At 42.5% G+C, this 26,320-nt stretch overlaps 1 protein-coding gene across 6 annotated transcripts in view; it reads right to left on the bottom strand.

Moving 5' to 3' along the window:
* LOC136885533 (phospholipid-transporting ATPase IF) overlaps nt 1-26,320 on the bottom strand; it is a 266,970-nt gene that overhangs the window by 146,488 nt on the left and 94,162 nt on the right. For 3 of the 6 annotated variants that reach the window (XR_010861552.2, XM_067158137.2, XM_067158140.2), the window contains exon 1: nt 3,011-3,130. The exons of 2 other annotated variants lie outside the window; for them this stretch is intronic. Coding sequence is in view for 3 of the 4 variants with exons in the window: in XM_067158137.2 (XP_067014238.2) it covers nt 3,011-3,070 (60 nt within the window). In the remaining variant the exon portion in view is untranslated. Of the gene's footprint in view, nt 1-3,010; nt 3,131-26,320 lie in introns of those variants that run through there. One more of the 6 variants, XM_067158136.2, reaches the window with a different exon arrangement.

The raw sequence follows: 26,320 nt of genomic DNA, 5'->3' as shown, positions 1-26,320 counted from the left end.
GCCCCTCAAAAGGAAGATAGTTAGTTCGGCGATTAGGAAGAACGGTGGTCGCCACATACGGTACAAATTGTCCTCACTTGAGCCTTCAGGCAGGTACCACTTTCACTATGATAGAATGTGTTTTAATGTTTTGTGTGTTTATACAGTAAAACCTGCCTTTAGCGGAACCTTTGTGAACCGTAAAACTGTCCATATCAAACAATTTCTTGGTCCCGTGAAATTTACCTGTATTTAACGGAACGTGCCTGAAACGGAAGGCAATTTTGCTACTATAACGGAAAAGTATGTACATTTCCTTTGTAACACTTTTCAATAGATCTAAGATAGCCGAGATAGCATTCGTCCAGGAAATGTCTGTCTCTGCTCGATGCTATGAAATGGATCGCGGAAGCAGTGAAACGAGTGTCGCTAATACGCCACATCAATGCTTTCACGAAGCCAAGTTCGCCTCTCACACCCTGACGAAGGAACCATAATAACCGAAAATACGGATGTGCTATAGCACACTCTCTCCCGGTTGTAAGCTCACAGCTGCGCGGCCAACTCGCCCAGTGATTCCCATTTTCGCACCAGGCAAACGCTGGGGCTGTAAGGCCACGGCCGCTTCCTTCCCACCCCTAGCCATCTCCTGTCCCATCGTCGCCATAAGTAAGACCTATCTGTGTCGGCGCGAAGTAAAGCAAGTTCTGAATATATCAAAATGTATCAATGCATAAGATTACGTGGCCACTGATCTAGGAGTTGAGACCGAGGCGGAATTAGTAAACATCGAAGAGTTTCTCACCCATATCTCCAAGAAAACAGAAATTGATGGTGGTGATAATGACGAGAACGAAGACTACAAAGAAGATGGTATATGTAACGTGAAATGCTACCGACATTCTCTATCAGCCGTACAGGACATCTAGTCGTTTTCGCTAGCGAAAAACTGCGTGAAATATTTCGACATCATTTGCCATGCCCGCATTTTAATTGAGAATCAGGAATAATAAATGTCAACTGTACAGTTTACTGTTGGTGTTATTTCTATAAAACATAAACTTGTGTAGTGTACTACTGTGCACTGTGAGGGAGTCCTAAACAAGAACAGATCTGTGGTGTATATAAGTGTGTGATTAGTATTATTATTGTATATATTACCCAACAAAGTCATATAAATCTACTACTGGATTATCTAACGGAGATGTGTAGGCCTACTTATGTTTTTTTTTTACCGCCTTTATGAAACGGAATCCTGCATGTAGCGGATGTCAGGCCCCTTCAAACAACAAGCATCTGTACACAAAACCTGATTTTTACATCAATACATTTAAAACAATAGGTGTACCATTTTCACTGTGAGTCACTGTACGTACTTATAGCATATGGGATATAGTACCATATCTGAAGTACTTATTTGATTATTGTTAACTTGAAGGAGCTAGAGCAAATGGATGGAGAGTTGCTATAGTAGCCCCTGTGTATAAAGGAAAGGGTGACAGACATAAAGCTGAAAATTACAGGCCAGTGAGTTTGACATGCGTTGCATGTAAGCTTTGGGAAAGCATTCTTTCTGATTATATTAGACATGTTTGTGAAATTAATAACTGGTTTGATAGAAGGCTGTTTGGGTATAGGAAAGGTTATTCCACTGAAGCTCAGCTTGTAGGATTTCAGCAAGATATAGCAGATATCCTGGATTCAGAAGGCCAAATGGACTGTATCGCGATTGACCTGTCTAAAGCATTTGATAGGGTGGATCATGGGAGACTACTGGCAAAAATGAGTGCTATTGGACTAGACAAAAGAGTGACTGAATGGGTGGCTATATTTCTAGAAAACAGAACTCAGAGAATCAGAGTAGGCGAAGCTTTATCTGACCCTGTAATTAAGAGGGGAATGCCTCAAGGCAGTATTATTGGACCATTGTGTTTTCTTATGTATATCAATGATACGTGTAAAGAAGTGGAATCAGAGATAAGGCTGTTTGCAGATGATGTTATTCTGTACAGAGTAATAAATAAGTTACAAGATTGTTAGCAACTGCAAAATGACCTCGATAATGTTGTGAGATGGACGGTAGGCAATGGTATGATGATAAACGGAGATAAAAGTCAGGTTGTGAGTTTCACAAATAGGAAAAGTCCTCTTAGTTTTAATTACTGCGTTGATGGGGTGAAAGTTCCTTTTGGGGATCATTGTAAGTAACTAAGTGTTAATATAAGGAAAGATCTTCACTGGGGTAATCACATAAATGGGATTCTAAATAAAGGGTACAGATCTCTGCACATGGTTATGAGGGTCTTTAAAGGCTGTAGTAAGGATGTAAAGGAGAGTGTATATAAGTCTCTGGTAAGACCCCAACTAGAGTATGGTTCCAGTGTGTGGGACCCCACCAGGATTACCTGATTCAAGAACTGGAAAAAAAAATCCAAAGAAAAGCAGCTCGATTTGTTCTGGGTGATTTCCGACAAAAGACTACGGTTACAAAAAAGTTGCAAAGTTTGGGCTGGGAAGACTTGGAAGAAAGGAGACGAGCTGCTCGACTAAGTGGTATGCTCCGAGCTGTCAGTGGAGAGATGGCGTGGAATGACATTAGTAGACAAATAAGTCTGAGTGGTGTCTTTAAAAATAAGAAAGATCACAATATGAAGATAAAGTTGGAATTCAAGACGACAAATTGCGGCAAATATTCGTTTATAGGAAGGGGAGTTAGGGATTGGAGTAACTTACCAAGGGAGATGTTCAATATTGTTCCAGTTTCTTTGAAATCACTTAAGAAAAGGCTAGGAAAGCAACTAATAGGGAATCTGCCACCTGGGCGACTGCCCTAAATGCAGATCAGTAGTGTTTGATTGATCTAGCATTCTCCCTGAGGTGTATTCGTACCCTACACACTAAACATCTTTTCAGTTCCAAGGTATTTCATTGTAGTCTGCCATTACGACCAAGTAGCCGACATATAACTACATGAATGAATGAAAGTAACAAATTTGTTTTAGCCCAGAGCAGTACAATCGTGCCACTGTACCTTAATCCATGAACGAGGACGTCTTCTTCGCCTCCTTCTCACTGGACTTGGGCGCACCATCACGTCAGGAAGTTCAGGTCCTAACAAACCTTTTTACACATCGAGAACCTGTCATCTTCCACGTGCAGTTTAATGGTTGATGATCTAGTAGTTCCTTGCCAGAACACTCGCAGTGTTCTGTCCGGAGTGAGACTGAGGTGGAGCCGTGCGTTTAGCGTCCAACAGCTAACGAGTTCGTCAGAGCGATATTAGCACCACCAGGAGCAAACAGGAGTTGAACCTCTTACGACATCCATCCTCTACTGTCGTGAATGTCGCTGGAACCACCTTATCGGTAGCGTCTGGCGTGCGATGTCGGCATGGTCACATATTTGGTGTTTACCACACAAAAAATAGTTTAAAATCAACAGATTTCTTCTTATTCTTCTTCTCCCTCTTCTACCCCTCTTCCCATACCTGTGGGCTCCCGATTGTGAACCGTGTTGCACATGTGGATTTGATCTTGTTTTACGGCCGGGTGCCCTTCCTGATGCCAGTCTATATTTTCAATAAATAAATCCACAGTTGTAGAGCCCTTCAGAGAAGCAACTCAATGTCTAAAACATCCTAGTGATATGAGCTACGAATTTTAGGTAAATAAAATAAAGTAAAGTATGAGAATATATTCTTTATGCATTCCTAAACATTACAATCCTTTTCTTAATCATTGTTATCCGCTCGATTAGATTAGCAGTTTGCCTTTTTCTACCACTACGAGCGCTAATGTGAGTCAATGCAGAGTTTCACTTAAGCACTTATAACTACATTCGGTGTGGACATTTAAAAAAAATCAAAAATCGCCTGAGGGTATTGAACCAAGCAACACATTACAGAAAGAATTATGTAAATAAGTTAACTAGGCTAGGATATGAATAAAAGAGAAAACGAGAAAAGGGACAAGCGATTTTATGCTGTTTTCCCGGATCTGCAATTAGGCCGGAAATGAATTTATTTTTTACTTTGATAGAGCTATCCAACACTCACAATTTGAAACCTCTCCGGGCACCCCTACTTTGTCTGCTAAGACATGTTTTCAACACTTTTCCCTTTGCGAAAAATCAAACGGTCACAAATATGTCTCCCGGTCATGGCCACCCAGCTCTAATTCAGACGGGAACAAGCCATAAGACATAGCGTGCCCGGTTGCTATGGTTACACATTGTGTCTCGTCTGACCTCCAGCCATACATGTTCACATCAAAATGTCCCCAGACAGTTTCGTGACTGGACGATAACACATGAGTCCAACCACACCTTTCAAGAAGAAGAAGAAGAAGAAGATGTCCCCAGACAGCGCCGGGTACAACAGCTACCATCTTATTGTATCGTTGTTGATGAAATATACTGTATCTGAGTGATGTCATACTGTATACATTTCAACCAATGGCAGTCGCTATTGACGCCAGCTGTACTCCATTCATGATATTAGGTTATATTGTATTGGCGAGTCCCTGACCTTAGCAATGAACACAGCTCTCTCCATCCGAGGTAACATTTATATGATTCGCCTTTCTAAATAGTGTGATTTATGCTTTGTTAACTCTTGGCACGAGTTGCCTAAAGGAGTTTAGTAGACATCGACTTATATGCTGTATTAGAAAACAATGCAACTATGCTGCAAAAAGTGGTGAAATATGCAATCAAATAAGTTATGCACTTATTTTCATGCTATTAAATACAAACGTAACATTCTTCTACAAGACTCACGCGATTCACTCACATGCATACAATCATGATCACGAATAAACAACTAAATGAAAATTTAAAGAAAAAGCACATTGGCCACAACAAACAATCCGAGCAGAGTTTGTGAGACGCATCAATCTATCATTGTTCACTGTTGAAACAACCCATCTCCTAGATAAGACACAGTGTGTTAATTAATACACATGATAAATCAGTTAGTAACGTTGTAAGAAAATCGTGTAAAAATATCTCAAACGTGAAGAAAGACACTTAAATACACATTCCTCTTTTATTTTACGCCGCACATCCTACTTTTCCTGTCAATAATATGCTTTGCAGTACGCCACAACAGTCTTCTCCAAGTTTTCTGGTGTAAATCTGTGGCGTTTGTCTGTTAAAACTAGCTTCAGTGCGGAGAATGGTCTCTCTAGGGCCGGGCTGAGTGGCTCAGTCCGTGGTATTTGAAGGTCCTCAAATACGACAGCCTCGTGTCCATACTTTTACTGGCACGTAAAAGAACTTCTGCGGGACTAAATTTCGGCACCTCGGCGTCTCCGAAAACCGTAAAAGTAGTTAGTGCGACGTAAAGAAATATTATTATTATTATTATTATTATTATTATTATTATTATTATTATTATTATTATCTCTCTAGATCAGGGTCGGCGTGTGATGTAAGAGAGACCGTGTGACGTCGGAGAGACCATGTGACGTAAGAGCGCAGAAGGTGGGGAGCCGCTGTCGTAGACTGGAGACGAAGAGACAGCCTCGCTTTGTAGTAAACACGTGAAGTACCATACATGCTGATGGCTACGGCTTTTATAGACACTTTTCACAACAAGCCACACAAATCCTTCTTATTTAAAAATTTAGCTCTTACTTCTCTATCACACTGTAAATCTAATAACTCTAACTCTAAGTCTAGATCAACGTTATCTGCAACACCTGAAAATGGCGTCGTTAAAAGTTGAATATAAGTTTCCAAACATTCCAAATTGTTAAATCTAGGATCAAATTCCGAAAAAAGGTTTTTTTATGATTTTGACATACCTATCAGTATCCTCAGGCGTATAGTGTTAGTGGTACAGTACATAAGTATGGACGAACCGGGCACATCTCGGTGCGAGAAGCTATCTACGCCTCCGATCTTTTTATCTTTATGGGAAGATCTATATTTATTTGTTGAAAATGATAGGATTGCTACAGCTAAATGTTTAGTTTGTAGAAATGAGCTACAGTATGTAAAAATGTATAATTTACAACGCCACTACAGTTTGTATCACGCTGCAGATTATGATCAGTATCAAGGCGAGGAAAGGGTATGTGTAATTACAGAACTAAAAGGTAAATTAAATAACCATGTCGAGCATTCGATCAGTGAGTCTGAGTCAGCAGTTCGACTGAGTTATAAAATGTCATATTTAATTGCAAAGAAACTTAAAAACCGTTCAGTGGTGGTGAGTTCGTAAAGGAATGTTTAATTCTGGCAGGTGAGGAGTTTTGTCTAAATATCATTCAAGAGTTCGAAGCTACCAGCTTGTCCGCGCACACAGTGTCGACAAAAATTCAAGACCTATCTGATGATGTCCACCTACAATTATTAGAACTGACAAAAAAGCTTCCGGGCATACTCCTTAGCAATTGACGAGGGCACAGATGTTTCTGACACGGCCCAGCTAGCCGTTTTCAAACGAGGGGTTGACAAAAACTTTACAATTTGGGAAGAAATACTGGATTTAGTGCCTATGAAGAATACCACGAAAGGCATCGACCTTTTCAAGTGCATTGTAAGTGTTGTTGAAAATGCTTCTTTGCCATGGAACAAACTAATTTCAATAGCAACAGATGGTGCACCTTCTATGTTAGGGCGCAATTCTGGAGTAGTTGGGCTCATAATATTAAAAAAAAGGTTTCCCCGACTGCATAGGTTTGCAGCGAGAATGTTGAGTATTTTCGGTTCCACATATGCCTGTGAACGAAACTCTTCTATTTTAAATCAACAAAACCAAAACATTGAAGCCAGTTGTCAGATCACGATTTGAAGAGTGCTCTTAAACTTAGTGTTTCCTCAAACATTAACTCCAAATATTGCAAAACTAATAAACGAAACAAGACTACAAAAATCAAGGAAACCCACGAGTGGCAACTGAGTATCGATATCATGAGATAAAACGTATGTTTTGAGTTTACAGATTACTCTCTGTACTATTTTTGTTGTAAAACTGTGCTGTTTGTCACTATTAGCACTATTTTTTACAGTGGGTGATATTGTAAAACACAGCAATCTTGTGTTCAATATCAATTCCGAAGATTCACCGGAAAATGCTATTTTAATTTGTATATGTAGAAATAAAGTAGCTTTATAAATTTTATGTTAATTCATAACAAAGTTACGTTACAATAAATTATGTGGAGAGAAATATGTACTACACATACAACATTGTATTACCTGCAGCCCTTGGGCCTCCCCCTAGGAATGACGTGATTCCGCTCACCCCTCTAGCCTTCACTTCTCAGTTACAGTACTAAGTAGCTCGTATCGCTGCCCGAGCAGAGTGTGTGACGTACACGCAGTTGGCTGACCCTGCTCTAGATCTACGGATGTGACTGGTAGCGAGTGCAGGTGTTAAACATTCCGGTGGATCCACATTATCAGTACCTGCAAAATACTTGTTTCTAGCTATCATGATGTCGCATCCTGGATTTCGTTTAAGGACATTACGATATTTTGTTTGCAAACGTAGTCCGAAGTATCCTGGGATACCTTCCACTTCACGCTTCACGTTCTCCATCATGTCCAGACAATCACCAAGACGCAATCGACGTATTTCTAGATTTTTGATTGGTTTTGGTATGATTTGGTGTATCTTGAATAGTGCTTAAAAACATGTTAAAATATGCATAATAACAGTCTAAAACATGCCCAATAAATCCGAAATCTGACATGTACACACTAATCTCAAATACATGCAAATATGTCCTCTTTCACCTTCAAACGCACTTCCTTGTCGGTTTTGGAGGTCATCTACATACCAATCCCATGTCCAATGATATCGTGGCCAAGTCCTGTCTTCACAATCTCTGCAAATTAACCATTCACGAAGTCAGACTACTAAACTATAACTAACAGAAACTAGTTATACAAGTCAAGGAGAAAGAATACAACTATACACCGTAAACACTACAGTTGCAAAAAAGAGATTACGAAACAAAGTAGAATTATTATAGTTGAAATAAAATTTACTCTTGTGTGAGTTTTCACCCAAGTTGAGTATAGGAGAAAAATGAAGTAAACGGGGCGAACACGATAAAGCAGAGGACAAGCAAGTAGATAAGTGCTAGTTGTGTCTTTCCGTCAGACATTTAGTGCATGATCGTTTAAATTTCTTGGGCTCTCACGTCTTGCGGCAGATTGTTCCATTCACAAATTGCAGTAACTGTGAAGGAATTGCCATATACTTAGGGCTTGTGATCAGGTATGGTAAGAATACGCATGTTCTTGTAGGTTTTTTCTTTTTTCTCCGTAGCGTAGTGAGAGATTATAGGTGAGCTATTTAAGGTACGAAGGAGAAAATTGAGATTTAAAGTTCGTTGCAGTAACGTTAGGCAGTGAAGACTGCATCTGTCTTGTGGACGAAGCCAACCGAGTCACGTGATCGGCATGTAAGGGAACAACATTACTATTTCTCCTCTATTACGAGTAATACTGAAGGTACTGATCTATAGTTCGGTTCAGTGTCGCTAACCATACAGTTTAGGGACCCTACTTGTCTTACAGTTAGGCTACTGTTCATCTTTCATGTTGGCACTATGTAATCATAATGTTCTCGTGACTTGCGAGATGATATGTACTGCCACTGTCGTATTGTTACATTTGCGAGAATAAGCATTTTAAAACAAAATGACCTTTGTTGTAACAACATTTGGTCATCCTCCATGTACATATTTTACAGGAGAATTTCCTTTTTCTGTAAGATTGTAAATCTATTTGGATAATACCAGGTAAGTAGAATTGTGGCATGTTGGAATAATGGATTTAATAACGTAGCTAATGTGAAATGACGAGCGCAGCATTTTATTTGACTTATAATACAATCGCACATTGTCTAAGAATTCAATGTGGATGTTTAAGAAGCAAGATAAATCTGCAAGAAGCTTCTGCTATTTCCTTTACGTCTCACTGACACAGGTAGGTCTTATGGCGACGATGGGATAGGAAAGGCCTAGGAATGGGAAGGAAGTGGCCGTGGTCTTCACTAAGGTACAGCCCCGGCATTTGCCTGGTGTGAACATGGGAAACCACGGAAAACCATCTTAAGGGCTACCTAGTGTGGGGTTCAAACCCACTACCTCCCGGATGCAAGCTTACAGCTGCCCGGTAGGAACGTTACTTACATTCTCTCTTATGACCTTATGACAATCAGACGAAACGGAAGAAAATTCCGTTATCAACCTAACCTAACTTAACCTCGTCTTGTCACGACTTTGTTAGCCTTTGTGTATTCTTATTGACTTACGGCACACGTATCTGTAATATATCAGTCCGACAAGATACAGCAAATTTCAAGAAGGGAGCTGAATTATTTACACCAGGCAAACACCGCGAGAATACTGTTGTAGTAATGCGTATATCAAAATAGAGGCAGAGATATAAAACATTAAATTGATTGAGGGTGACAAAGAGTGTTTATTTCCTTAACTCTTCATTAAGCTTGAACACCGACTTAATAATGAATATCTTGATTGATCATTTACTTGGGTAAGGAAATCTCCATTATTGATACTTACATTGAGGTTAGTTTTTATGGTTATGTCTGGTAATTTCAATATGTAACTAGCAGAGTTGGCAGCAGTGATGAGTCGTTTAAAAAAACAAGAATAGGGCGGCGAGATTTCCTTCTTTAGTGTATTGCCATAGCAAGTAGGTATGTCAAGTTCTATATTTAAGGTTCCGAATGAACCTCAAGCTTGCATTTTGCGAGCATTGTAATCTCTGTAGCAAACATTTCGTTAATTTTAATCGGGAAAGTAAGTTTGAACTTGCCGAGGGTGTGCACTGACGTATGCGCGGACCAGGATAAGTGTTCCTCTGGTGTGATTTCAAGATTCTTTACAGTTTTACTGTAAGCTATGACTTCGTTCCTCATCGCTGGAAGAGTTGCTCGATCTGCTTCCAATAATAATCGTGGACTGACTGCAGGGATTCGTCACTTCTTTACTGAATCGAGATCTAAATTTAGTTTTACCGTTGTTTCTAAAATTTCATCAGGTCTACAATCGTCGGCGTAGATTTGAGCTTATATTCGGGAGATATCGGGTTTGAATTCCACTCTTGGCAGCCCTTAGTTTAGACATTAAAGCAATGAGTGAAAACTTATCTTCACCTCGGAACTTAAGGCCACCTTCCCAGTCATAGACGTGTGCCATGTCTTACCTGAGGATGTAGACAGACCACATCGTCGGGCCTGATGCGGATCAGCGGCACGCCTTCACAACCATTCATGATTAACCAGAGCACAAGACTACACTGGAAGTGAAACAAACATCCTGCCCGGGAAATCACATGTTCAGGAGCCTTGTTCCGGGTAGCCGAGTTCCGTAGCGGATATTTTTATTGAGCATATCTACCGCAATATTGAGATATAACGAGAACTAGCTGAAGTACCCGTTCTTTGTTCGGATTATGAGCAAGATTAAAGTGATTAACGATGTAACATGAAATGTGAATTATAAACTCAGTAAATTTGAATACTAAACCAACACAGTTCGAAGGTGTAGGATGTGGTCCTGTGGGTTCACTTCTTGCTGGTGGAAGTGTACTAATGAAACACAAGAAATGCGTTTTATTCCTACCTACCGATACATGGACACGGCTAAATCATGTAAGGGCGAAAAAGCGACTTCCCGACGTTTCAAAATGGGAACCTACCAGCTAAGGGAGACAACCCTGAAAGAAAACATCAACCCTCCATGATTGCTGGGAGTTGGCACCGGGCTGACAACCCAATCTGTAAAACAACTCTCGTTACGAGATCTGAAGAAACTTGCAAAGGACTTGAGAACTGGTTCGTGGAAACTTAAGGTGGGAAGGTGTGAGAGAGGATGTAAAGATATTTGCAATCAAGAATTGGACGAGGTCTGCACTTAACAAGAAAGAATGGGGAAAACTGTGATAACGAAAATGCTCCAACAAACAAGCTACAGCCGACACCAGTTCTCAAATACGGATAACCCGCGCTTAGCACGCTCGGCAATACAACAAACGCTTTGCGCAGAATGGCGCTCATTCTTCATAACAAACGCTGTATCCTTACTGAACTTCAGGTCAGACGGTCCAGTAGTTATCGAGCCTATCCCGAACGAACAAACAAGTAGACGGAGACCAGCTCATTTTTATTAATGAAAAAGATTACTGGTCAAAGTGAAAGTGATTGAGTCCGATGTTTGCAAGAGAGAACAAGACAAATACGATCCGCTCCTCGTTGATCCAATGGTTCACCGAGCCTCCTACATCAATGGTACTTGCATTCCTTCATATACAATAATAATAATAATAATAATAATAATAATAATAATAATAATAATAATCGTATGGCCTCAGCTACCGTTTGCAGACATTTCGATTTGACGCCATCTGGCTGTCTGCTCGTCAATTTCGACGTTCCGGTTTACTAAGTCTGCCATCTAGCGGACCTAGAGTAAACCGGATCTCTCTTGGGCGTCTATGGCTGAGATTGAATTAATTTTGTCGGGTAAATACCAAATGTATCACCAGAGATCTTTTACATGCCGACATCGTACGACATGGAGTGTCGAATGGACTTTTTTTCCGCCCTTCAAAAATCCGACTACCTCTGCCGGGTTTGAACCCACTGTCTTGGGATCCGGAGGCCGACACTCTACCACGGATCCACAGAGGCAGCTCCTTCATATACATAAAGCCTTTGATAACGTAAACACGAATGTGCTCTTTGATATGCTAAGAAAGTTGAAAACAGACAAGGACAGAAAATACTCTACCTTATAATCAATCACATCAATCACCACTGATCTGCATTCACTATCTGTTGTTCTCCTAGCCTTTTTCTTGAATGATTGCAAAGAAGTTGGACATTTATTGAAACCGAGCTCGATAGCTGCAGTCGCTTAAGTGCGGCCAGTATCCAGTATTCGGGAGATAGTAGGTTCGAACCCCACTGTCGGCAGCCCTGAAAATGGTTTTTCGTGGTTTCCCATTTTCACACCAGGCAAATGCTGGGGCTGTACCTTAATTAAAGCCACGGCCGCTTCCTTCCCACTTCTAGCCCTTCCTTGTCCCATCGTCGCCATAAGACCTATCTGTGTCGGTGTGACGTAAAACAACTAGCATTTATTGAACATCTCCCTTGGTAAGTTATTTCAATCCCTAATTCCCCTTCCTATAAACGAATATTTGCCTCAATTTGTCCTCTTGAATTCCAACTTTATCTTCGCATTGTGATCTTTCCTACTTTTAAAGACACCACTCAAACTTATTCGTCTACTAATGTCATTCCACGCCATCTCTCCGCTGACAGCTCGGAACATGCCACGTAGTCGTGCAGCTCGTCTCCTTTCTCCCAAGTCTTCCCAGTCCAAACTTTTCAACATTTTTGTAACGCTACTCTTTTGTCGGAAATCACCCAGAACAAATCGAGCTGCTTAAGAACCAGACTACATTTATAGGCAATCAAAGAGTGGAAACTAAAACTGAAAAGGGCGTATGTCAAGGATGTGGACTATCGCCGTAATGATTTAACATCTATACAGAAGAAGCTACAAAGGAACTTTTAGGTACCAACCGTCATGGCATACAACAGCTTATGATTTGCAGTTGATAAAGCACCGGTAACTGAAAATGAAAAAGATACGGAAAAGGCACTAAAAGAGAGGTGCGGCAAGAGAACAAGATAATGTCCTGTACGAGGGAGTGATGGTGGTGATTATTGTTTTAAGAGGAAGTACAAGTAAGCAACCATCCTCTATATAACACTAATCAGAGGGAAAAAACGGAAGGGATCCGCCATTTCGAAAAATGAAGATATCGACCAAGAAAGACGAGGGCCACGAAGGGCGTGAAAATGAAAGACTCCCTAGCCCTCGCAAACCTAATAGCATCGTGGTCGGAAAAGAACAAGAGCTGACCAGGAGAGGTCGGATAGGAGAGATGAAAGTGAGGAGTCTGGCACAAGTAAGTGAAAGCAATGTCAGGACTCAGCTAAGGGCCCCGTGGTCGTCAACCCATTCTCCAAAGTGCAGAGCCCCTGAGGCCCCTTTTAGTTGCCTCTTACGACAGGCAGAGGATACCGTGCGTATTATTGTTCCGCCCCCACGCAAAAGAGAGAAAAACTAGATCAGGTAAAGGAATTCAAATATCTAGAAGTGTAATGTACGAGGGAAGTAAACGCCCGGATTGCACAGGCGAAGGGAGCTTTCTCAAAAGAAAAGGTCTCCATTAACATCTAACACCATCCGCATGGAGGTGCGAAAACACTTGGTATAAAGTTTCGTATGGAGTGTTGTAGGCTATGGCTCACAAGTATGCACCCTGCGAAAAGCGGAAGTGATGAAACTTAAGGCCTTTGAGATGTGGTGCTGGAGTAGACTCCTAAGAATGTCTTGGACTGATAGTCACAAACGAGAATGTTCTCAGAAGATCAAATGAGATATGCAACTTGGTTGACACCTTAAACAGAAGAAAAATAGCTTCGTCATTCCGATTGGGCACTACCCTGTTGGAAGGGAAAATGGAAGGTAGAACGACCAAAGGATGACCTAGATTGCAATTTATAGATAACATTAAGGCAATGGACACATCTTGGCACTTGACGCTGTTGGCCAAATAAAGGAAACGCTTGGAAGACATGCAACTTACACATTTCAACCTAAGGTTTGAGAGGAATAAGAAGAAGAAGAAGGTGAAGAAAGAGGATTTCATAAAAAAAATATATAGTTAAGCGCATAATGCCTGTACCCACTGAATGACTTGTTAACGGTACATAAATAACTCCTTTCATTAAAATGAACTATTATTTTCCCAGCATAACACGAGTTTCGCTGGATATTTTAATAAAATGTAATACATGTAATAAACGAAATTAAATATTATAAGAAATGAAATCAATGTATTATTAGTGTTTGTAAGTTTTATTCTGCAATGTCTTACATTTTGGGGCACCGTGTCTTTTTATGACATCTGGTCTTTGGTTCAATGGTCACCGAAGTGGTTTTCGATTAAGATGACTACAGTTAAAGGGTTAATTGTACTGGCTCGGGGACTGGGTGCTTATGCTCATACACCAGACACGACATCGCAGATGCCGCGCACCCTTGTCCCGTTTCTCTACGGGGTCGGGTATGAGGTGAAATCAATCTATCGTGGCGAGTTTTTATGACCGGATGCCCTTCCTGACGTCAACCTCGTCAGACGAGTTAATGAGATGAAGTGAATCACGTGATATATGATAGTAGGGAGGGGGTGAAACCCGGTGCCGACACATAGCCTACTCCTGTAGAATAGCACCAAGGGGTCTGCTCAAGGCTTAACGTCTCCATCCGACTGAGGAATCACCATCAACAGCGCCATATGGCCTGAGCACTGCGGAGAGGTTTGGAATTTAATCCAGGCTTTTGGCACGCAATCTAGTGTTTAGAAATTGTATACCACCACCTCCACTACCAACATTCTGAGACTTCAACGCCTCAACGATCACGGCCACGAGGCTACCAACAGCCACACTTAACGAGGACCTCAGTTCAGAGCAAATGTCTAACATGTGTATGTTTCTGGGCTCGATAAAAAGAAGGCTCTGGGTGGGTGGCAACGAGTGTACGTCATGTGGATAGAAGAAGGACGCCATTTTGGTGGACGTATTAGAGAGACTGTGAACCAAGCAATGACGAATAAACGTGAACAATGCGGAAGGAACTCTTTATCATCACCATCCAGGTATTCTTGTCATGGGATGAACCTGTTGCACTTTTGCCAGTCGTGGGCCAACTTGTTCATGTCCGACATTTCTTTCCTTTGATACTGTCCCGTGAGGCTGGATACTCGCTCTCTCGTGTTCTATGTTTTTCCTTGTAGCGTAGAAATGTACATGCATCGTTTTCACGTGCGCGATCACTTGACCTTGCTCTCTCCTCTCCGACCACGACGTCCATAAAAATAACAATTGCCAATTCAAGGAGGCGCCACACGACACAGGGCTGTCCGGCTTGTGATAGGGCGCACACAGTTCGCACCCCGGACCTCATTTAGACTCCGGACCGAAGATTGCCAGTTCAAACCCAGCACAGGTACACGGATTTTTTTTTAAAGTCCATTCGACAATCTATGTCGTACGATGTCGGCATGTAAAAGATCTCCGGTGTTTACCCGACATCCCCAGAGGCTCTAAACTTAGGAGCGTGGGTTGGCGACCACGGGGTCCTCAGCTGAGTCCTGGCATTGCTTCCACTTACTTGTGGCAGGCTCCTCACTTTCTTCTATCCTATCTGACCTCCCTTGGTCAACTCTTGTTCTTTTCCGACCCCGATGCTATTAGGTTTGCGAGGGCTAGGGAGTCTTTCATTTTAACGCCCTTCGTGGCCCTTGTCTTCCTTTGGCCGATATCTTCATTTTTCGAAGTGTCAGATCCCTTCCGTTTTTTCCCTCTGATTAGTGTTATATAGTGGATGGTTGCCTAGTTGTAGACTACTTCCTCTTAAAACAACAATCACCACCACCGTTTACCCGACAACGAATTAAAACTCTGCGACCTACTATACTCTCCAATCCGGTGGAATAAAACGGAACGAGGAAATTGACGCACGGGCAGCCCAGATGGCATCACATTAAAATGCCTGCTCGTGGACTCTGGTGAATTCGAATAAAAGCGAATTTCCTTTGAAATTCCTATTCTAATCAATGTAACCAAAATCGAATTTAATTCGAATTTTCGAAGCTTAAATTTGGATTTTACGGTAAATTTATTTTGCAACGATTCTTCGAAGTGTTTAGCGTGATTAGCTGCCACCCCCGGAGGTGGTGATTATTGTTTTAGGAGGAAGTACAACTAGGCAACCATGCTCTATATAACACTAATCAGAGGGGAAAATGCAAGGGCCACGAAGGACGTGAAAATGAAAGACTCCCTAGGCCTCGAGTGCTCTAATACCGTCGGGGTCGGAAAAGAACAAGAGTTGAGCAAGGAAGGTCGGATAGGATAGGTGAAAGTGAGGCGCCTCGCACAAGTAAGTGGATGAATGCCACGACTCAGCTAAGGGCCCCGTGGTCACCAACCCACGCTCCAAATTTCTGAGCCCATTTGGCCTCTTTTAGTCGCCTCTTACGACAGACAGGGCATACCGTGTGTTATTCTACCGCCCCCACCCGCAGGGGGTACCACCGGAGGCCCAGGTTTGATTACCGGCTCTGCCACGAAATTTGAAAAGTGCGACGAGGGCTGGAACGGGGTCCACTCACCCTCGGGAGGTCAATTAAATAGAAGTGGGTTCGATCCTTACCTCAGCCGTTCTCGAAGTGGTTTTCCGTAGTTTTCCAGTTCTCCTACAGGCAAATGAGGTATGGTACCTAACTTAAGGCCACGGCCGCTTCTTTCCCTCTCGCTTGTCTATCCCTTGTCCGGCCCCATGGCTAAATGGTTAGAGTGCTGGTCTTTGGTCACAGGAGTCTCGGGTTCGATTCCCGGCAGCGTCGGGAATTCTATCTTTGGTTAATTCTCCTGGCACGGGGACTGGGTGTATGTGTCTTCATTATCATTTCATCCTCATCACGACGCGCAGGTCGCCTAAGGGAGTCAAATAAAAAAGGTCTGCATCTGGCTGCCCTAGAAGCCACACGACATTTCATGTCTATCCCTTACAATCTTCCCATCCCCCCACAAGGCTCCTGTTCAGCATAGCAGGTGAGGCAGCCTGGGCGAGGTACTGGTCCTCCCCAGTTGTATCCCCCGATCCACTGTCTCCCGCTCCAGGACACTGCCCTTGAGTCGGTAGAGGTGGGATTCTTCGCTGAGTCCGATGGAAAAACTGTCCCTGGAGGGTAAAGAGATTAAGAAAGAAGGAAGAAGAAATAATTATCTGTTTTTATTGGAGCTTTCCAGTTATGGTCAGGCAGTCGCTATTCTTAACAGACTTAACCTTTATCTCTGCAACTGTCAATATTGTTACATGTGCTGAAATATGTGTAAATGCTTTTGTTTTAGGAGTGTTTACACAGTATATTTTCGTGTGAAAACTTTCTTCTACAGTACAGGACAACATCACAGCTATTAAGGGACGGTAGGATGCGTAATGAATTCATTTTTTGTATTTTTACAGGGATAATTCGACTTTTTTTCTGAATCACCTGAGTTGCAACTAAAAAGAGTCCACTTTATTATTATTATTATTATTATTATTATTATTATTATTATTATTATTATTATTATTAGCGCCTACAACTCATCCAAAGAGGCTGAAGGATCAAAATGAAGACATAGTAGCCATGCAGAAAGAAAGCACGGTGTGACAGCTACTGAAGCAGCAGGCCGTGGCCGAAGCGTGTCCAAGCTCAGCCGGCCATGAGGAAGAGCGGTTCTCAATATCACGGCCACCGCTGTCTGACCATGAAGCGCAATTCACTTTCGCTCGCGTCTCGCTGGTAACCACGGCAACCGGCTCTGTCTTTGTGGCCTTCTCGGCGTGAAACAAGGCTCTTCTGTTGTCGTTTCATTGTCTTAAGAGTAGTTTTACGAAAATGTTGCAAACTGCGGACTGGGAAGTAACGAGACGAGCTGCTAGACTATGTTCCGAACTGTCAGTGGAGATGGCGTGGAATGGCATTAGTAGACAAATGAACTTGAGTGTAACCTTTTTTAGTAACTAGTTGCTTTACGTCGCACCGACACAGATAGGTCTTATGGCGACGATAGGACAGGAAAGGTCTAGGAGTGGGAAGGGAGCAGCCATGCCCTTAATTAATGTACAGCCCCAGCATTTGCCTGGTGTGAAAATGGGAAATCACGGGAACATTTTGGAATTCAAGAGGAAAAAATTGGGTAATAATCGTCTATAGGAAGAGGAATTCGCGACTGGAATAATGAATGAGTTTTGGTCGTGGTGATTATTGTTTTAAGAGGAACTAAAACTAGGCAACCATGCTCTATAATACAGTGTGATTCAGCCGCCCCGTCCAATGTAGTTTTATGCAACGCACAATATTCATTCCGTCCTAAAATGTTATTCTGTATTAAACACTGGAATTCATGCGTGGGCCTTCTAGATCATATGATCCTGACACGCCGGCGAAACATTCAATTGATATTGTGACCGCAGTGCTATCAGCTGCCCAGTGTGTCGTATGGAACCTAGTGTAGTTAGTAAAGGCGCGGCGGAGTGGGCTTGTATGTCAGGTGAGAGGTTCGAATACAGGGCGAAGATTGCACATTTTTGAAATATTTTCTCAATACGTACGGCACGCAATTAAGTTCAAGACCCGCTTTCATTAAACTTGTTTGTGAATGAATGTGTTTGTGTCCCTAAGAAGGGCCGGAAATGTTTTATCGCAGCACATGCTCGATGTGATGACTGTTTTGCTTTATGCACATTCGGCCCCGGTGTCCAACAGATCGTCTTGCGCGCTGAATTGCTCGGCAGGCGTCCGCGATGAGTTGCCGGAGCTGGTCGGGATTTTCCAGCGCTTGTGTGTAAACGACATTCTTCGAATGTCCCTACAAGAAGAAGTGTAACGGCGTTAAATCCCGCACCTGGCGGGCCAGAAAAGAGGGCCTCCTCGTCCTCGCAGTTCCTCGTTCAGATGGTTACGAACGGGCAAAGTCGAATGTGGTGGAGCTCCATCCTGTTACAACCACATGGTCAAACGATCGTGCAAGTGCACATCCTCCAGCAGCAGTGGCAGTTCCTGACGCAGAAAGTGCAGGTAGCCTGGGCCCGTTCAATGGCCCTCAAAGAAATAAGGTCCAATCAGGTGATGCCCCAAGATTCCACACCAAACATTCACTCCCCATCGTACTTGTTGGACTGTCCGGACTCCAATAGTGCATTGGTTGGCGATTAACGTTCCCATTATTGTGGAAGCACTATTCGTCCGAGAACAAGATATGCGATACGAATGCTGCATCATTGTCCAGTCTGCCTAACAGCCACCGACAGAACTCTATTCGAGCTTCGAAATCTCGCCCATAGAGCTCTTATTAGTGTTTCTCAAGATGGTATGGGTGAAATTTATGTTCATGCAGTATTCGCCAGACGGTCGGCTGGCTGGTGTTCACTTGTACATAGTACAATCGCCCTTGTGTTACGAGCTGCCTCCAGAACGGCCTCTTCTGTTTCACCCGACGTAACGGACCTATCGCGGACTGGTGGCTGGTTGGAAATCACGCCTGTTGCGCGTCTTTCAACACGGCGGAATGTTGTAGCAGCTGGGTGTCGCCTGTCGGGATACCGTTCCTGGTACATGCAAGCACAGAAATGGTGTCCCGACGTAAACAATCAACGCTGCCCCACTCCAGTACTGAAAGGTGGCGAGGGAGTGAAGGGGTAGTGCTGAAGGCAGGGTGTGCGTATTGCTATACATCGACCACTGTGCCCATTTCAATCACAAGAGTCTTGTAGCGACTGTCTACCTGCAGCAATGCGTTAAGCGTGGAGGTGGGGGTATACCATGCTTTGTTTATACCGGGACACCATTTCTGTGCTCGCATGCACAGACGTAGTGCCTCGCGCGCGTTTTGCCTTGCTTCGCCATAAATGAGGAGCATGTCAACGTATTCCTCTGTGGAAAACATGGCGAGTGACAGCAAAGATTACAATACATTCAGGCCCTAACCAGCGGAGTATGCGAAAGGCACAAGATGAAATGAAATGAAATGGTGTATGGCTTTTAGTGCCGGGAGTGTCCGAGGACTCCCGTAGGCGACCTGCGCGTCGTGATGAGGATGGAATGATGATGAAGACGACACATACAGCCAGCCCCCGTGTCAGCGAAATTAAACAATTATGGTTAAAATTCCCGACCCCGCCGAGAATCGAACCCGGGACTCCTGTGGCACGCTAACCATTTAGCCATGGAGCCGGACGGCACAAGATGAATAACAGCGCCATTCTACTGTTTGAATGTGGGAAACGTGGGCCTGTGTTTACGTATTCAAAGATCATACCGATGCAAAAATATTTTAACGATACAGGATTCGAACCGCCGCTGGGACATTCTTTCGATTGCTAAGCGAACGCCTAAACACATCCGCTACGCTACACTGCTGAAAACATGCTGGCAGCACGAGAACAGAGTATATACGCCATCCGGTTCGGTGTTTAGGACATTACTGTTACCTAGTTTTATGCAATGATTCCCCTCTTCATTACACGCGGTCCGACACTTTAACATAGCTACATGGTAAATGACGTTGCTATATGATTTCAAGGCGTCGTGTTTTGCGAACGGGTGATATAACATTTCGCTAGGGTTCAGAATCGTGTGTAAAATGCGTTCACTGAACATCGGTACCATACAGTACGCCTACAGGGGAACAGCACCCCTATAACCATGTGCACGTTAGTGGGGCTGCAGCAAACGATATTGGAAGGGGTTGCTGAATCACACTGTATAACACTAATCAGAGAGAAAAATTGGAAGGGGTCCGACACTTCGAAACATGAAGCTATCGCCCAAAGAAAGACAAGGGTCATGAAAGGCGTGAAAATAAAAGACTCGCTAGGCCTCGAGTGCTCTCATACCGTTGGGGTCGGAAAAGAACAAGCGTTGACCAAGGGAGGTCGGATAGGGTAGATGAAAGTGAGGAGCCTGGCAAAACTAAGTGGAAGCAATGTCAGGACTTAGCTAAGGGCCCCGTGTTGCATCAACGCCGTGGTTGGAGCCGAAATTCACAGAGGCAGGTGGCAATCACGTGTTGCAACACGCTCTCTACGTCACAGTGATAAAGTGCAGAAAACATCTCAGTCTCATCTTTAAGACATATCTAATCCAAGATCTCTGATAAACATTTCTGAGACAACCATTCGACTCGGGTGATGTAACACTCTGAATCTCATTTGTACAGACACTTCCTCACACAATCCTTCAATGACCTGCATTTAGGGCAGTCACCACCACGAAATCTGCCAGCGAAATCTTTCCACTAACCAAGTAGAAACTGGCTCTGTATCCTAGTACCTTATTACCTGCTCAATGAAAATGAAAACCTACAACCTGTTTTCCAGTCAGTGACCGGGTCAGGGATGTAATGAATGAAACATATATAGACTGTTATTACAATGGGGTCGCCACTCCCAAGGTGATTTATTAATGAGTGATAAATGCTACGAAATGATAATGGAGAGTGTTGCTGGAATGAAAGATGACAGGGAAAACCGAAGTACCCGGAGAAAAACCTGTCCGCCTCCGCTTGTCCAGCACAAATCTCACATGGAGTCACCGGGATTTGAACCACGGTATCCAGCGGTGAGAGGCCGACGCGCTGCCGTCTGAGCCACGGAGGATCCCCTAACTGCTCAATATCAGTGTAAATATTTTACACAAACAAACTATCTCCACAATTTGAGAATATTATTATTATTATTATTATTATTATTATTATTATTATTATTATTATTATTATTATTATTATTATTGTTTCGTATAGGCCAGCTAAGGACCACGACATTCAACTATTGCATTTTGGAATGGGCTTTGATGTTTGCCCAGTAGTTGCGCATCCTCAGGCTGTGTTGCTCCTTCCTCTCTTTTGTCCAAAGGGCGCCAGTCTTCTTTGTTGGTAGTCTGTCCTGGAACTTCTTATGTTTAAGCATCTTCCTGAGTGCTGTACGATCCTTTAAGATTCTTATTATTATTATTATTATTATTATTATTATTATTATTATTATTATTATTTCTTCGATTTCGACCATCTGCGCACCAACTAATTTTTTCGTCTCCTTTTTTGATTTTCGCGTTCTCCAGAACCTTCGTCGTTTTACTGTATTATCAGTCCAGAACAGTTGCGCCCTTTCCGTCTTTCTCCTGAAAACCCCCCGAACTTTCTAATCGTATTGCAAAATGTGTGCCTGTCTACAATTTCCGCTTTCGCTATCCTCATTTCTGCTAAATCGTTTTTCACTTGGATGAGCCAACTTATTTGTGTTTTGGGATTTTTGTGAAAATAGTCGAATACATTTTTGTCAATCTTTCCGGGTTCATTCGGATCAAGTGACCATAAAAATAAATAATCTGATAATTTCTCAGTTTGCTTATACATTCATGAATTCCTACTTTCTCGTGCAAATACTCCCAACTTATCTTGGTCCAAGTATTTTCCTTCCTAGTTTCCTTTTATCTACTTAAATTTCAGCCGGGCTGAGTGGCTCAGACGCTGGCCTTCTGACCCCACCTTGACATGTTCGATTCTCGCTCAGTCAACGTCATGTCGGTAGATTTACTGGAACTTAAAAGAACTCCTGCGAGACTAAATTCTGGCACCTGGGCATCTCCAAAAACCGTAAAAGTACTTATGGGCTAAAGCCAATAACATTATTATTAGTATTATCTTCAATTTTTTGTTCTTTGCATACGACTAAAGATTCTGCTGCGTGAAGCCATTCCGGTTTTATGTCATTGTTGTAATGTTCAATTTCTGTTTCAACTAAAAGTGTTTTTTTAATTTTAAAAATAGTTTGTTTATTGATAAGATAATTCCACTTTCTGAGCTCTTTTTTTTTTTTTTTTTTGCTTCTTTGTCTAGTTTGACTGCGTTAATTTATTCACTACAGTGATTCTGCTGTATGTCCGACTCGTTGGCTGAAAGATCAGCGTACTGGCCTTCGGTTCAGAGGGTCCCGCGTTCGATTCCCGGCCGGGTCGGGGATTTTAATCCCTTCTGATTAATTCTTCTTGCCCGGGGACTGGGCGTTTGTGTCCGTCCCAACACTCTCCTCTTCATATTCAGACAACACACCACAGAAACACGTAATAGTGTCAGAAAGGGCATCCGGCCGTAAAACAGGGCAAAATTCACATGTGCGGCCCACAGTTCGCACCCGCGACCCCATAGGTCTGGGGAAAAAGGGGTAGGAAAAGAAAAAGAAGTGATTCTGCTGTATCTTGTTTTTAGGAATCTTGAAAGTGTTCGAAAGTAACTTCTGTGTGGTGCTGGAGGTTCCAGCTCCCTACAGACACAGTGTTACAACATCACAAGGGAACGGTACGTCTGCAGGTGTCCTCGTGACGAAGTCGCAAAGCGAGCGAAAGTAATCGACTGGAGCGAGAACACGCACCAAGGCCAATGCCTCTCCAGATATCCAAATGAAGTTGTTTTTGTTTTCTCACCTGGCAAATGTTAGGCCAGTAGCTCGATTTCAGAACCTCGGCGTTCTCTTCGTTGTCTCAGGCTGTCTGCCATAGAGCACGCCTTGCGGGTAGGCCACACTCCTGACAGATCAACGGAGGTGGTGGACTACCAGTCCACAAACTGGAGCGCTCGACAGAAAGGTACCATGGCCAACATTGAGCCCATCACGTAGCTCATCAGACGGTCAGGAGCTAACCAGTACCTAGGATACGCTGGTTTGGTGTTCCGTAAATGAGGACCACTCAACATGGGATTCTTTAATTATACTAGTGGACGCAGCAAGCAATTCAAACCCTAGAAATACTAAGGTGGGTGGGGAGTTATTTTGTGTCCACACTTCGGGTGATGATGGATAATTCTCACAAATGCACGTATCCCTTCTTGATATTCTAGCTGACTGTTTGTGAATTATTCCCTTATCAGCGGTTCTGCTTTTATGTACTCTAAAATAATGCAGTCGGCAGTGGTGGTGATTATTGTTTTAACAGGAAGTACAATTCGGCAACCAATCTTAACAGCAATGCAAGGGACCAACACTTTGAAACAGAAAGTGGGAGATCGGACTGGATAGATGAAAGTGAGGAGCCTGGCACAAGTAAATGGAAGCAATACCAAGACCGAGCTAAAAGCTCCGTGGTCGCCAACCCACGCTGCCAAGTTCAGAGCCCCTTGCCTCTTTCGACAGGCAGAGGATACTGTAAGATATATTCTATCACCCCCATCCGCAGACGGGATTATGGTTAAAGGTACGAGTTCTTACGGCCCAGGCTATGGACAGCAAACCAAGAAGACACACGACTTTGTTCGAACGTTAATAAGTTTTTAAATTGACTGGATTTTGCAAAGTTTTAATGCAAATTCATTAATTTTTACGCATTGGATTTCTGTTCTATTGAATAAATTACATTCTTCATATTAAACTACCAGTTGTTTCCCCCGCATTTTCCCACCGTTTTACAATTTGCTTTACGTCGCGCCGACACATTATCTCGGATCGAGTAGCGGTATTCACAAAAAATGTACAACACGGTCCACCCGGGAACAAGAACTAAATAACTCTACACACCGGGGAAGCTTCACATCTAACATTCTGATATAATTTCCAGTCTTTGTCAATTGCATGAATAGCTACAAAAAGTAATTCGACGCGATATTCTACCAGGACAGGCGTTTTTCTCGAAGGATGATAAGTTTTATTGAGGAAACCTACTGCCTCTTTCCTCAGGTTAAATAAGGAAGTTGTCCTGCACAGTAAACAGGAAGATATTATGCACGACACCCACGGACTGGGCTTGGCGAGTTGTGTCTTTCACCGACAGCAATCTCCCTTCTAAAAACATGCCGTATAAATCTGGTTATAAATTGTAATATTTACCGAGTAAAAGCACTCTTGTTTAACAATGCAGCAAGTTGCCAGTACAACTGAATGTCACCATAGTGTCCGGCTTCACGGCTCTTGTTCAGAGGGTCCCTGGTTCGATTCCCAGCCGGGTCGGAGATTTTAATCTTAACTGGAGCATGTTACAAAAGAGTAGAAGAGACAAAATAAGGAATGAGAAAATACGAGAAGAAATTTGTGATGGTTTGGGAACATAAAGCGAATGAGTGCTAAAACATGCGATGGAAATACAAACGCAGTATTAGAGGAAGAAACCTGGACTGGGACGGAGTGGTGGAAAGTGGAGAGGAACCATATTTTCCCCTACCCGGCTACAATTGGATAATTGGAAATGATGATGATGATGATGATGATGATGATGATGATGATGATGATTGCGACTGTGTGTGTGTGTGGCGTCTTGTCACTAGAAATCATCTTAGGTAGACAGACATGCATGTCACCTAAGGCCGTCAACTAGAAAAAGACCTGTACCAGGCCATACGCAATTTAGCGTAGTGTCGGGAGTGAAAGACCTGTACCAGGCGAGCCGAACATGTCCTCGGTCACTCCCGGCACTAAAAGCCATACAATAAGTAAAATAACCGTTGTCAAAGAATTTCTCCTTCTTCGCACAAACCTACCAACCACATCAACAGCACCTAAAAGAGGTCACGTGAATGATGTTGATCCACGAAATATCACTGTAATATTTGTCACACATGGAAGATAGTAATTGCTTTTACTCAAATAAAGTCTCTACCAGGTTGATTAAGAAATAATACGAAATATTTTATTTTAGAGAATACATACTTTACTGCCTTACAACTACTATTTCTGCTAGGTCGCAGCGCTTCCGTAAGTGTTTTGTCTGTCTAAGACTGTCTGTGTGATGTCTTTGCTCACTGAAGTTCTTTGGTGTCGTTTTACTGATTTTTCTCATCCGATGTAATTTGAAGGACTGTCACTTCATGTACACTAAGTGATTCATTAAACGATTTATTGGTCCAGGGATCATGCAGGTATTTACCTGCACTCCCCTTCATCGGTGCCAGCCCTGGACCTCAAGAAAAAAAAAAAAGACGTCACGAGCAGCGGAATGCAACATAATGGAGTCCTGTTTACAGCCAGTAAATACGTATACACATTTCTTTCTAGTTACGACGGTATTTCTTAATCAAGCTCCGATTTGAGACTTTATTTGAGTAAAATCAATGATTATCTTCCATTTGTGACAAATATTACAGCGATATTTCGTGGATCAACATCATTCACATAACCCCGAAAAGATAACTCGTTTCCTTGCCGAATGCTTATTCTTGAAGTATACCCGCATTGTAAGCATTAATTCTTCCCCTTGGTATTAACCTCTGACTTTCACAAATGTCAATAATCTCACCAAGCCTTGCACACATTAAATTATTAGCATAGCAACGTATAATTTATTTATTAACATAGCTTCTTTGCTGACGTAGCAAAGAATGACTAATTTACATTACGCGCCCTCACATCGCCCCTGAACTAGCGACAGACGCAAGGTCTGTCTAGGGAGGTCAAGTCACGAATGCTTCTTATGGAGCCGCCATATTCGGTCTTTAAGCGAGCGTAACCAAAGGCAAGTGCATTCCAATTTAGAGGATTTCGGTGCCGTTCATTGAAATAAAAACAAAATACCAACTATTTTTCATAAAGAATTTAATTGGGCATCTACTGTTCATGTATATATAACTGTATAACAATTAAATGATATTAATACATTCACAGCTATTTGAATAGGAAGATGATTAACAGAGTCTGATTTTTTTTCTTTTGGAGAAACAAGAATCAACAGAAAAGCCCATGTC

The sequence above is a fragment of the Anabrus simplex genome, chromosome 14 (genome assembly GCF_040414725.1).
Source record: "Anabrus simplex isolate iqAnaSimp1 chromosome 14, ASM4041472v1, whole genome shotgun sequence".
NCBI lineage: Eukaryota > Metazoa > Arthropoda > Insecta > Orthoptera > Tettigoniidae > Anabrus > Anabrus simplex.
This window is presented reverse-complemented; position numbering and strand designations above follow the sequence as displayed.